The sequence below is a fragment of the Aythya marila genome, assembly GCF_965140915.1.
Source record: "Aythya marila genome assembly, chromosome: 2".
Classification (NCBI taxonomy): Eukaryota; Metazoa; Chordata; class Aves; order Anseriformes; family Anatidae; genus Aythya; species Aythya marila.
In genome coordinates, this window is record NC_139043.1 from 114724566 (window position 1) to 114738800 (window position 14235).

General features: G+C 41.8%; 1 protein-coding gene across 2 annotated transcripts; it reads left to right on the top strand.

Moving 5' to 3' along the window:
- The first annotated feature begins 225 nt into the window (after nucleotides 1-225).
- AQP4 (aquaporin 4) lies at nucleotides 226-13024 on the top strand. Of its 2 annotated transcripts, none has more exons than XM_082753618.1 (5): nucleotides 226-261; nucleotides 4264-4678; nucleotides 5589-5753; nucleotides 6133-6213; nucleotides 8364-13024. In XM_082753618.1, exons 2-5 carry the CDS (start codon nucleotides 4298-4300, stop codon nucleotides 8640-8642), a joined length of 906 nt encoding a protein of 301 aa, XP_082609744.1. In that variant the 5' UTR covers nucleotides 226-261; nucleotides 4264-4297; the 3' UTR covers nucleotides 8643-13024. The 2 variants fall into 2 exon arrangements, with proteins under 2 accessions (XP_082609744.1, XP_082609743.1); XM_082753617.1 differs by lacking the exon at nucleotides 226-261 and adding an exon at nucleotides 408-481.
- The last annotated feature ends 1211 nt before the right edge of the window (nucleotides 13025-14235 follow it).

A 14235-nucleotide genomic window follows, 5' to 3' on the forward strand; every position in this document is an offset into this window, starting at 1 on the left:
TCCCGGTGAGGTACGGGGGTGTTTCAGGCACTCAGACCTCCCCACCTCAGGGCGCCTTGCACTCGATTCCCGTGAATCCAGCGCGCAGCGGGAGAAGAAACCGCAAAATCTCCGACTCCGAGCGATCTTCCAAACTGCGCAGCCCCCCCCCCCCCGCCCCACCCCGCGCTAATTAATTAATCCTATTCCCACGACCGCAAGCGCCCCCTCTCCGGCGGCAGCGCCTCGAGCCCCCCCCGGGCCGTCGGGGAGCAGCAGCAGGTAGGGAGGGCAGAGATTGGGAGCCGCGCCCCCCCCCCGGTCCCCTCCCGGTCCCCTCCCGGTCCCCCCCAGGTCCTCCCCCGGCTCCGGCTCCGGCCCCGGTCCAGGTCCCGGCCCCGGCCCCGGCCCCGGCCCCCGCCCCGAGCCCCGCGCCCCCCCCGGCCGGTGCCGCAGCTCCGCGCGGAGGCATGAGCGACCGGGCGGCCGCTGAGCGCCGCGGGTGAGTGCGCGGCCCTCCGCGGGGTGCGGAGGGGGAAAAATGGAGGAGGGGCAGGGTTGGAGGAGGGGGGGAGGCAATAAAGCTCAACAGGGGCGCTGGGGAAAGCTTCGAGGGGGAAAAGGGGAGCCCCGGTGGGGATTCTCCGCGCACCCCCCAACCCCGTCCTGCAGTGCCAAGGTGGGGGGGAAGGAGGGAGGAGGGGGGTTTTGCATCATGGGGGGCTTGCAGGGAGCCGGCCCCTTCCCCGAAGGTGATATCTTTCAGTCGCCCTTGGGGTTTGAGACTGGAGGTGCCGGAGGGCTGCAAGCCGGCGCTGTTCCGCGCCCTACAACTTTTATTCGCTGCTTTTATTCGTGCGCTTGCCCCCATCCCCTGCCGCTCCCTCCCCACAAGCGGGTGCCCGGTGTCCCGGCGGGACACGGCCGGCACACGTCGGGGGGGGCTCGTTGGTGCCCCCCAAAAAGCCTCGGATGCTGCCCCAAAAGCCACTGCTCACACAGAGCTTGTGCCCCAGGCAGGGTCGCTGCAAGCCCCCCCAGCTGCTGGCCCTGCTCCCCAAAAGCATAGTAGTAAGGGGAGGAAGAATTTGGTAAATGCCGTTTGACATTTGTATGGAAGACAGCATTACTGCTTACACTGCTATGGCTTCAAGCTGTAATCACACCGATGATGTCCTGGACACCAGTGTGTCCTGTCCATAGCCCACGCTCTTTTGGCCTTGATGACAACATGAGCTGTGAAACCCACCCTGCACCCTATCAGACACAGTCTACCATGTAACTGTGTGGTCTAGACTAGAGGATTTCAAGCGTGTCCGTAGGAATTTAATGTGTGACCAGAACACGAAAGCGTCATTCTGCTTTTCCATTTTTTATTTGTGTAAGGCAACCATGAACAACAACTCCTCCAAAAATTGTTTTGCAACTTCGATGGTAAATCTTAGTGGCTGGAAAGTCACGTTTCAGTTTTAGACCTGGCAGCCATCACCATCTCATCTCAAGGCTTTAAATTAGCTGCATGCAGAAAGAGTAGTGGACGTTGGAGGCGGTGTTGATTTCCACGTTGCTTTTGGATTTAAGTAAAAACCTGGGCTCAGGGCTAAAACACAGTATTAAGCTTTTATTAACAGGTGTGCAGCTTGAAAGAAAAAAAAATGCTGTGACAGCTGGGTGTTTTGCTGGGTGTTGAAATCAGGGAAAAACAGGCTGCTTCAGAAAAACATTTCTGCATTGAAAATAGGTGTTTAGATCATTAACTATCAAAGTGTGGCTGGCAGTATAGTTCTACCATTTTCATATTTTCCATGCAGTGCGTTATTGGAGAAAAATAGAAACTTTCTTTATGTTGATGAACAAGATTTGTACTTGAGTTATGCTTTTGACTTGTATGCAGCATTTTTGCATTTTCAGGGCTCTAAAAAATGACCAAATTGATTGCACGTGTTCTCACATGTTCTCATAGGGTCTAGCAGTACTAGAGGTCTGAAATCTGACCTCCTTATTTGGTAGCCTGGACAGCAGAAGTTGTGATCTACTGGATCCTCCCTCTGTTACACACGTGCGTGCACCACTGACTCCTGGGACTCCCCCCAACTGGAATGAAGCTAAATACATGGTTTTAATACCAAATACAATCTCTCTTTTCTACAAGATGAGGGGATGTTGCTGATTTGCACATCTTGCTATTCTCTGCATACAGAAAGAGACAGGTTGGGTACTCTTGGACAATGAAGTCAGGAGTCACTATATCCTTACCTCACATTCTCCAGAAACCTATGTTCCCCCAACTCTCTTCGGTGGTAGGAAATTTTTCAAAAGTCTGGGATAAAATACCATGGCTTGTGCTTTGCTTTGCAAAAGCAGGTGCAAGCTAAAGCTCAAGGAAACCCATGTTGCATCCCAACTGAGATGGGTGTGAGAGGGTAGATGAGTGCCACTTTCCTTGTCTGTGCATCCACGTTTCTTTTCCATGGACAGCAGGATGTGCCTCACCCCTATGTGAAATGTTCATCTGGGACATTTCCTGGGACACCAACATCTTTTCAGCGTAGATACAGCTCCCATGTCCTCCTGAGGCCACTAAATTAAGTTAGTGAGGGAGTAGCAAGGTTGTCGAAGGTAAGCTATTGACAGTCTTTAGGTTGCAGTGAGAGTCTGGGCATAGTGTTCAAAGACAAGGATCCCCAAAAAGCTGTGTGCTTTAGCACTGGGGGAGGTAGTGAATTTGGAGCCATTTTGAACAAAAAGCCTGATCTAGGTAGCTGGTCATTAACTGGTTGTTAATATGAGTTACAAGTCCCACTCTTACAAGTCCCACTCAAAATTCAGAGTCTGTCAGATTGCTTCACAAGCACTTTACAGCCATTTTCAGGAAATAATGTAATTCTTGTTCTCATCTGAGAGTCTAGAGAACTGAGATAGAGTACAAATGACCTACCCAAAATACACAGTAAATTAGCATAAGAAATGAGACAAGGAAACAAATTATTTGCTCCAGTCACAGGATTAAATTGCCTTTCCCTAACTCTCAGCAACTGTTAAGAAATTCATGGGCCATTCTTCTTGCAATAACTTGAAAAAGCAAGGCATGCATTTTATGCTTCTTTCTGATGTAAGTGGTATTAAATATGCATTGTAGCTCAGTTACCTTAGATAACTGAGCATAAATTCATCCGTCTTCCACTTGAAATTCTGTTCCCAGATGTAACAGCTGAATATTCTTTCTTTTGTTTTCTGTTTTGTTTTGTTTTTGGAGGGGTTGGGTTTTTTGCTTTTGTTTTTAAAAGAAGAATTTTGTTAGCATTCCTTAGAAACTCATTAAAATGCTTCCCTTTTGGCTTATTCTCCTAATTTATTAATACCACAAATAACTTTTCTTTGGTGACCCACTTTCATAGGTATCTGAGCATCTAGCAAAACTGTAACTCATCAGGAAGGCTGCGCAGACTAACACATAGCATTTCCAGACAGGAAAATCAAGACATTTCTTTCTTTATCACACACAGTAGCACACATCAAATGTACAGAAAACATGTTTCTATTCCACTACTTAACTCTGCACCCTTGGCCCCTAAAAAGGACTTAATTGACTGCAGGATTGATTTAAAAATCAGAATTTAGGATTTCATCTATTCTCCTGGCTGAATTCAAATTTTACCCTATGTCCACAGAGAAGAAAGAGCTTTTTGCATAAATATAAATTGAAGTATTGGTTTGTGTGAGTGTTCAGACAAATAGACTTTCTCTTTTATAGCTCCCTAAGCAACCTCCCAACACTACACTGTTGTAAAAAAACAGGGTTTGGCTAAGACACTGCTCTTTACTGAACTATTGTACCTACTTTGTGGAAACTACAGATTTGCTTAGAAAAAGAGAATGCCCACTGATCTAATGAGCATGATGTTTAACTGGCCACTGGAAGTGGTAGGGTTTTGCAGACTCTTAGGCAGGCAGAAGTCAGCTAGTGTAGAAGATTACACTTGTTTTCATTCTCATTTATTTCAAAAAATATAAGGAGGTTCTTTGCATGAACTAATAAGCTATAGGGACAGACTTATCACAGGGGATGACTAATTACTCTGTGTATTACACCTGCAGATGCTCAAACACTGGCAGCATTTTAAGGGCAGTCTGCTTTGCCAGTGCACGCATCCATGGTTATCCCAGTCCAAGGATACTCAGCCTTGAAATCTTCCCTCCAAAGCCTGCCAGATAGCAACCCTCTAACAGGAGAACATAGGGCTTATTGCTTGACTTCTGATGAAGACTTGTTTTCCTTTTCAGTAAGTGTGGACGTCTGTGCAAGTGTGAGAGCATCATGGTAGCATTTAAAGGCGTCTGGACTCAGCCCTTCTGGAAAGCTGTTTCAGCAGAATTTTTGGCCATGTTAATTTTTGTCCTCCTCAGCCTTGGTTCCACAATCAACTGGGGTGGATCGGAGAAGCCCCTGCCTGTAGACATGGTTCTTATCTCTCTTTGCTTTGGACTCAGCATCGCAACCATGGTGCAGTGCTTTGGGCACATCAGCGGTGGCCACATTAACCCCGCTGTGACAGTGGCAATGGTCTGCACAAGGAAAATCAGCCTCGCCAAGTCGGTCTTCTACATTCTCGCCCAGTGCCTGGGAGCCATCGTGGGGGCAGGCATCCTTTATCTCATCACACCACCAAGTGTAGTGGGAGGCCTGGGAGTCACTATGGTAATCACTTCTGCTCCAGCTCCTGGAGTAGACTAACTTAGAGCCTAAGAAAATATAATCAGTGTCACACAGAATAAAGAGAGCTCAAGTAGAGATTTTAGGAGCTGGTTGGTTTATTTATAACATCTAGACAGGGTTTAAAGCTCTCCCCGGGATGGCTTTATGCAGCGCAATATCTATAGCTATTCTTTTTATAGAAGTTCTCTTTTCTATAACTTCCCCAAATCTGATGACAGCAGGTAACGTTAATTTACATACAAAATTTAAATAATATATGCATGAAATGCCATTTTCATATGGACTGGGGAGGGGAAATTAATTCTATGCCATTATGATGGGGATTGAAAAAACATCAATTTAAAATGACATACTTTTGAAATAGATTGTGGCTTAGATTTCAGCTTTGTTCTAAACTAATAAGAAATGCCATCAGTTAGCCCTGTTGCAGGACTTATTAAAAATGCACTTGAGCCGCACACTGCTTAATTTTTAATTGAAATTTAAATTAATTAAGTCAGGGCTAATTAATGAATTTATAATTGAATAGTAAATTACAGCGCTCCCAAGAAAAAAAAATGGTGAAGGGGAAGTGCAGCATTTGCAAATCCCTGTATAAAAATAAACTACACTTCTGCAGTCTAACTTTGAAGTTCTTGTTCGATGTTACTGGCAAGCTGTCTGTTGTCAGTCCAGCTGTAATTTTCCATGGCTCTCAATTTAAAAAAAAAATAATGGCACAAGGGGGAGAAGAAGGGTGGGAATTTGTACCTCTAAAAGTTAATTTCACTGTGTAGTATTTAGGAAATCACTGAAAATACAGTTCACTGAAATATAATCAATGTATGTGGTTGCTTTCTGATTTACAAAATCACTTTTGCTTCATCTCCGGTGTTTCTTTCTCTTCTTCCAGGTACATGGAGATCTTTCCGCTGGCCATGGACTCCTGGTGGAGTTGATAATTACATTCCAGCTGGTTTTTACTATTTTTGCCAGCTGTGATTCAAAACGAAACGATGTCACTGGTTCGGTAGCTTTAGCAATTGGATTTTCTGTTGCAATTGGACATTTATTTGCTGTAAGTTAATGGCTTCTCTCAAAAAAAAAAATAAAAAAATAGAGTCTTTGTCCCATTATGTCTACTTCAGAAGTAAATGGAAACTTCTGTAGACTTTATAGCTGCTATAGCTACATAGCTGCTGTAGTCTTTACAGGTCCATGCCAAAAAAAATTTGAAAGTAGCAGGAGGGTCCTCTTGGGCTGCTGCATCAGAGATTTCCTGCCTGTTCGCATGATGGCTTTGTTAATTTTGTGATGAGACTCTGGAGACTGACACTATGTACTGTCAGGATTAGATGTCTTGCAAATCCAGGATGTCCCATAGTGCAAGGAATAAAAGAAATTAAATGACTATCTTTAAGACTCTAATAACAGGCAATATTTTTTCTCTACTTTAGATCAATTACACCGGTGCCAGTATGAACCCTGCTCGATCATTTGGGCCTGCTGTCATCATGGGGAAATGGGAAAACCAATGGGTAACTCTTCTTTCATGCTTCCTTCACCCTAGCAACAAATAGCTATCAGCATTTTTTCATACATCATTTGCCTTTAGCTGTCTATCCTTGCACATCACATATAGGCCATTGCTGACAGGTGCTGACCTGCCACGTGCTTTGGTATAATCATTCTCTTCTCCTGGAATTGTAATGTGGTACACAGCACACTAGAATAGCATCTTGCTATTCAGGGGGCATTTTGGGGAGGTAGTAGCTTTGGTAGAAAGGAAATCATACAAAAAGTTCAAAACAATAAAAAGCAATCCAGCAAGATGGAAAGAATCAAACTGTTAGAAAGAAAAAAAATCCTCCAAGGCAGATTGCAACCCCCCCAGTCGTGTCGATGAGAAGTTATGGAAGTAATTCTGTTGGCTTCATGTCTCACCTGGCTATACAGCAAAGTCGGGGGCAGAGATACCCATTGAGAGCAGGGACCCTCTGTGATCTGTTTCCAGGGGGAGAACCTGTCTTTGCACATGCCCACGCTGAGAGACGAAGGGGTTGCAGCCTGGTCTTTACAAACTAGACCAGATGTTACCTGCTTTTATTAGAAAGCATCCCCTTAACTGGAAGTACTTGTGCAGGAAACAACTTGATAAACAGATTGTGAGTGACACAGTTATTTTTTATAGCGTCCCACTACTAAACTTATCAAAAAACAGTTAATGTTTTATAGGGAGAGATGGATTGCAGCTCAGCCTCCCCTAATTAAAGATAGGGAAAGCACTTCCAGGGACACTTTCAGTACTAACTGTAAGAGTTGCATATTACAGTGTATACAAGGATTTTCTTGTTTTTTAAAGTATGGAGCCCACACTGCTCCCACTGCAACTAACAACAGAGATAGCATGGTCTTCAGGCCCTGAGGCTCCAGTTCTGCAAACATAATACCATGTGTAACTTTGCTCCCAAGAGTTATCCTATTGAGGCAGATCTACCCACTTATCAGTGAATGGCTTGTTCATATGAAAAAACTGCTATAGTTTTTCACAAGATTAATTATTCATACTCTGAGGGAGCCTGTAATTTACAACTAAAGCTGTAAATAATAAACAAATGTACTATGTAGAAACTTGTAGGAGAAGCTTATCTGTTGTCCTGGTCGTTTGGAAAGATAGCTGTTTTCTCCTCCTTCAGAGCGGTGACATTAGCGTGTCATTAAGAGAAGTCAGTGGGCCTCTGCACCTACTAATGTTACAGAACTGCTCCCTGTTGTACTGAAATAGCTACCCTACAAAATGGTGTGTGTCATTTGCATTCAGTTATACAAATTAGATGATCAGATAGATGGCTGCCTGTTGGGTTCTGCAGGATAAGAAGTCAAATTTGGACTCTTGGAAATGTGAGTCTGAAATATTGTAACAGAACTGCTTGCATATATGCATTAGGATAGGTTTTGTTTCCTTATAAGTTGATCATCATCTTTGGTGAAAATGTAGAAAGAAGATGTTTTCTACATTGATATTTATTTTGTATGTCACCTGGCAAACAGCATAGATATGTTATCTACAGGTGGAAAATAACCAATGAAAATTTAGAGAAAGCTTCTTGGAAAGAGGTGGATCGATAAAAGTTGACAAAAACATTTCTCTCTGAGGATATGGGCTTGGTTCTCAATCACCTTACTCTTGCTAGTTTAAAAGAAAAGCAGAAATACTAGGGAGTATTGCTGAAGTGGACAAAATACCTGTGAGAGAAGAGAGACTGAGAGAAGGGGGCAAAAAAAAAGAAAAAGGCTACATGGAACTAATGCTGTTAACTGCCTAAGAGGCTGACTCTTGACCTATTTCATATATCAATTTAGAGAAGTCATCTCACTGTTGAGCTCCAGGTCACCACCTGCGAAACTTAGTGTTCTTAACTAGAACCTAGCACTTCTCTGCCTCATAATCTGGTATGTGGGCAGACAGAAGAAGAAAAAAAGAAGACTCTTTTTACAGGTCATGAAATCCAGTGAATGATATGACCTTACACTTCTGGAAAACAGAGTTGTTTTAAATGATTGGGCTAGAGCACGTCACATAAAGTTTTCTGAGTGAAGTCTGTAGTGACATGATTTCCTCTGAGATCCTGGCTTCTTTCTTTGCTGTAGAGCTTAATGCCTATGTTTTTCCCACCTCTCTTTGTAGGTTTACTGGGTGGGACCAATAATCGGAGCAGTCCTTGCTGGTGCTCTTTATGAGTATGTCTATTGCCCAGATGTTGAACTCAAACGCCGTTTTAAAGATGTCTTCAGTAAGGCTACCCAGCCATCCAAAGGGAAATACACAGAGGTGGATGATAGCAGGAGCCACGTAGAGACCGATGACCTGATCCTGAAGCCTGGCATAGTTCACGTGATTGATATTGACCGGGGTGACGACAAGAAGGGAAGAGATCCGTCCAGCGAGGTGCTGTCTTCTGTATGACTAGCAAGGAGCACTGAAAGCAGAGAGCAGCCTGCTAGCATGTCCACAGATATCCTTCCACCTATTAAAGAAACAGATCTCCTCTAAACTGAGCATCTAACATTTCTTAAAAGATATGGTGTGGGCAGCTGCATGGTAGTGGCATCACCAAACCATACATCTGCTTGGTTGGAATATTAAGCCTTCACTACAATTACAATTCCCCATGAATTATTCCAAATTAAGAGTTGTCCCGACTGTTTTCATTCCCTTCTTTCTGGAACAACCCCAAAGTCCAAAAAAAAAAAAAAAAAGGAGTTGAAAGCATTCTCCTTTAATAAATCAGTCAATAATGAGATGAAGATAGAGATGTTTAACATTCAGATTGACAGTTAAGACATATCAGGAAATGCCTATAGACACGAAGACCTACTTATCAGATTGTTCTTCTGACACTTAATTGGCTGTTGTCAGCTCTCATTAGAATGTCTTATCCATTAAGCTTTCTCTGCAAGGTTCAGGGAGAGCATCAATAGTATTTAAGAGTTCTATCCAAAGTCAAGCAAAGGAATATTGTTTCCACTCACATAGATTGCTATTGCCTTGCAAACTACCTCTGAAAAAAAATGGTATTTTAATAGGTTTTGAAAAAAATTCTATCAACCCATCAAATTTCACTCATATGATTTCCTGTATAAATATATTACCTTCATCTCTTCCCAGGAGTAAATGTGCTGAAATTGAATGTTGAAGTCTACCATAATACGGCTGCAAAGCATTTGACTGTACTTCATGCTCGCCCATGTCATTGTCTGTCTGGTGAAACATTCTCCTGGGGTTTGACTATTGACCATTTAGTGGCAGCAGACTTTCAAGGTCATGCAAAGAATATAAAGGCTTTCCTGTTACTTAATAACTCAAATAAGAGATATCAGAAGAAAAGAAGGCATATCTGTTTTCAGTGCACTTGTTCAAATACAGATTTCCGTGCTAATTTATGTAAACTAAAGGTTTAAATTACTTACCTACTTTCTTACAAGATGGTTGGAAATCTGGGGTTTATAATTTATTAGTAATGTAGAGGGTTTTTAACTTTTAACTGTATTGAAACACTGATTGGGAAGTATTTTTTTATAACAGATGATAAAAATATGACTGCTTTTGTTTTTCTGTTGTAGCTGATGCCTAACTAGTTGAACAAGATCCTTGCTTGTTCCACTGCTCGTGCAGTCTTAATTAAACCTCCAGCACCTTCACCAGCTTCTTTATTTGTTGTTAGGAAAAGATGCAAGCACTTGCAGGGTTGTTTTTTTAGGGGGAAAGGGTCATGAAATATTTTCAGTAATCAGTCTTTCCCTCATAGAAGTATTTTGATAGATATAATCACCCCAACAAGACATTTTATAAAGATTGTACTGACTTACTGCTTTTGCTACTGATCAGTGGTTTTGAGTTTTACAATATGCAGCAGCCAAGCAGTCAGGAGCATTACATTATTACTGTAATTGTATAGTTTTATTTTGAAATTGAAAAGCTACTCCTGCCTACTTAGCAATAAGAGGGAAAAAAAAATGCATTAGTCCTGACAATGGGCTGTAATAGACTCTTTGGCTCTTTGACATACTCTACATGCAATTTTTATTACAGGGAATGAGATGATTCTAGCGAGATAATAAACCACTGCTAAACTCAAGTCTGTGTACTTTGATCCAAGGGCAATTCTACTATCCCAGCTCACCAGCACTGTGTAGCCCCAGCATATCCTGCTGTACTGTTCTCCTAGTTTCACACTTTTCTTGCCTTAAAAAATATGGTAGAGAGTGGCACAAGCTCCCTGCATTGAGCATGAGATTTGTGACTCCTCCATGCACTGCAGTTGGGCTACAGACTTCCTCTGCTCCCCTGGGACACAGCATGTAGCTCATGTGTGCAGGTCAGGGCTTCCTTGGGTGACCCTGGAACAGCTCTGCTTTGTGCTCACGAGTCCTCTCATTCTCTATCATGTACCTGTGTGGAGTCTGGTAAAACAGATGATATTTGTCCCTAGCTGTGCCTCTGACACAGCAACTGCATCACACTTCAAGGGCTTGAGTATAGTTAGGGAATTGCTTGGCAGATACAATGTCAGATCACAGATAAGAGCCAAGCAGGAGCTGAGTAGCACTGGTAAGGAGCTAAGCCACAGCAAGGACTGAGTCTCCTGGGGAAGGGCAGGTGTTTGGATTCCTGTGTGCTTCTCCTCAGATAGGTAAACATCATGCTAAATAGATTCAATCAGAAAGATTAAAACTCGTGTGCTTTTTTGTATGTGTGTGTAGGCATTTGTTCTGACTTTATTGGTTTGTTTTGTTTTATTTCATTTTGTTTCATTTTGTTTTGTTTTGTTCAAATGCTGTGTTTGTTAAAGGGACACTTTGATTAAACCTTTTGCATGGATTAAGCAGATAAAATGAAGAGAGTAACACACATAGCACTGGTGGATTGTTAGGAAATTTTTTACATTTTCATATTTAAAAACACTCCTTAGAAGCTCATTTATGAAGTGAATTTTGCATGGTACTGTATTATTTAAATAAGAAACTGTGATTTGTTTTATGCTTGAGAGTCCTTTACACAAATGGCATGATACTTTTCTCCACCCAGCCTGATTCGACTGCTGAGGATAGCATAACAGGAGCATGGTGCTAGCCAATTCAATTGGGAGGATTTTTTTTCCTTGGAACACACTTTTTTTAACAAAGTGTGGATACCACTCAGAGCCAGTCCTGGGAGAGCACCTCGCTCAACAGGAGTATTGGACATAAGATGCTGAGACTCCTGAAAAGATCAGGAGAAAAAAGGAAGCTGAAGTAAAGAGACCATTAGACCATAAAGGATGTTGCCATGCATTGGACAAGCGAAATATGGTAGGCCTGCTCCTGCTCCCATGGAATGAGACTCGTGGTTAGGTTTGTTGTTAACTACAATGGAAATGATCCTGAGCTATTTATGATGGCTTCTGTCATGGACTTCGCTGTAGTTTTTCCAAAATAAGAGCTTTTAGTCAAGATAGTTATTTCTGGAAGGAGATACATTTGACTTTAGGTTTATGACCCACCCTTAAGTAAATTTTTAGGTGTATGTGCCACCAAAGCTGGCTGTACCCCACAACAAGAGATCACCATTTTATGTGATGATCACCATTTATGTAAGGGAATGTCACACTTCAGCATCCCTTACGACTTAGCTTTAAAATGCAGGGATATGTGCTTTTCTAAGTTATTGCACAGTGGTATCATCATCATAAAATAGTAAAATTTTGTTAAATAATAGACTAGCATGATCTTTTCATGTATTGGAAATAAAGTATTTATTGGTTTATGTTGGTTGATAAATATCACAGTAAGTTTGATGGGCATTTCACCATTAGTTTGGGTTCCTAAAAAAATATGGATGAGTCTTACTCCTTCATGATGGCACAGTTCTTTAAATATTGTTATATATTCATAATATTTAATCACTGGACATCAGAAAAAAAAGGGATGAAAGTTAAAGGTGGTTACACAGAGTCACACAAATATCTTTCAGGTTGCACCATTTCCAAGGCGTTTATCAGCCAAATTCTAAACATTCTCATGAAAGAAGAAATAAATAATAATAATAAAACAAGATTCCTTCAGCATTTTGAGTTGTCATAAGCTTTCTCCTGTTAAAGTATATGTAAATTTTACCTTTTTTTTTTTCATTCAGTGGAAGCAGGAGCAAGACATGTCTCATATGCAGTGTTTAGGCTTGTCACATATATTTACACATGATTTTTTCAAAATGAGTTTTATTTCTGATTATTAATTAGCCATGGTACCTGCACAAAAAGCTAAACAGCCTTCAAATAGGATTTCCACCTTTCTAGTGCTTGGCAACAGAGCAGTTGCTGTTGTGCCCTGCAACATTTTATCTTCAGTCTGTGTAACACATGCAGGATATTATGCACCATCCAGTATTTATAATCTAAATAAAATATGTGAAAATTTATGTTGTGAACCTTTTTGTCTAAGGTGAGAGAAGAGAACACCATACAAAATTTGTCTCAAATCGACCTATGTGTGTATCTCAGTTTCTCAAGGACTTACTAAACAGATGTGATGCAAATTCAGACTGAATTACTTGTTACATGGTTACTTACATGATCTAAATCATACTGATGCAGTCTCTGTAATTTAAGACAAATGAGGTAGAGCAAACTAAGCACAAGGATTTTTCCACAAGACTGCTTATTGTGGTAATGTTAGTCACCATGGTATCAGAACTAATGTTATAGGACTTAAAATTTCCTTATGTTACATTTGGAATAATCTACTGAAAAATACACTGTGAAATAATATATGATTTTCTGGTTCCCACTTGTACTCTACTGTATCTCACACTACTGTTGCAAATAAATTACCTGTTTAAAAAAAAAATAAAGTAAAATATCATTTGGTCATTGAAAGCATTCAACGGTCCTAAAGATCACAACCAAAACATAAGAAAGAAAAAATAATCCAGAAAATTGAGTATGCCTAAGAGGAGCCTGGAATTGTGTGTGTGCAGCTGAGAATGAGTTATTTACTGTAGAAAAGATAAAATCTGTCAGTAAAGAGATGTGATTGCAAAAGGTATAATATCTTTACGCAAACAAGGTAAACCAACTAGAGCAAAAGTTTTGCTGGTGTACATACACCACCGATTGTGCCAGATGGGTTTAAAACTCATGTGGAATAATGGAGAGCTAAGGTTTTATACAAGTGATAGCAATGATGCAGGCACTTCAGAGCCCTTTTGCTATTGCATGGGTTTTGAGACCAAGCTCCCATGAGGAGCTTCAACATGAGGCAGCATCAACATCAGGTCCTGTAGGGATAATGTTCTTTGTTGTCTGTGCCCTTACTTGGAATGCAAAGTTTAGCTCCTAAAACATGTATGACACTAATGCAGAGAGTTCTTTACAATTATTAATATGAAAACCCATCACCTGGGGGAACACCTAATCAGCAGGAAGAGCTGAGAGCAGACTCATACCTGACACTTTGCACTTTCAGAGATTTGGCTCTTGCCTTCAGCTGCTGCAGAGGTAGCTTCAGGGATATCTCCCAAGGGGCTGAAGTGTGTATGTGGCTGTGTGTGGCATATATCTTACTACACCTTACTGAAATGGGCTCCCAGGACAATTTAGGCAGAACTAGACATTATTTTGTGGTCACAAACAGGCAGGAGCCACTTTGACATTTTGGGACTATCTCAAAAGAGGAGCTAACAAGAAATGATGTAGCTGCCTCCAGGGTTAGGACACAAGAGTCCTGGGAGGGACAGTAGAACAGCAGTGTAGGCAAGGGAGAGCTTTGTTTTATAGCTCTCACTGACGCTGTGGTGTCAGAGGATAATGGTCCCTATCATACGAGGACTTGCATGTAGGCTTGTGGGATCACACCAGAGCCACTGAACATCGTACTGCATCATACCAGGTGAGTGATATCCTCACTCTGAGCATCAGTGGGAACACAGGCTACAGCAGGAAACTGCAACTGTGGCCCAGCTGTCTTCTTAAAAAGAGAACTGAGAGTGTAGATACTCCCAATATCAGCTTCCTTTTGAACCT

Excerpts from the sequence above, each read along its gene's own strand:
- AQP4 (XM_082753617.1), top strand. The coding sequence starts at position 450 with ATGAGCGACCGGGCGGCCGCTGAGCGCCGCGG. Across the intron at positions 482-4,263 it reads GCGGCCGCTGAGCGCCGCGG|TAAGTGTGGACGTCTGTGCA; the intron begins GTGAGTGCGCGG and ends TTTCCTTTTCAG. Across the intron at positions 4,679-5,588 it reads GAGGCCTGGGAGTCACTATG|GTACATGGAGATCTTTCCGC; the intron begins GTAATCACTTCT and ends CTCTTCTTCCAG.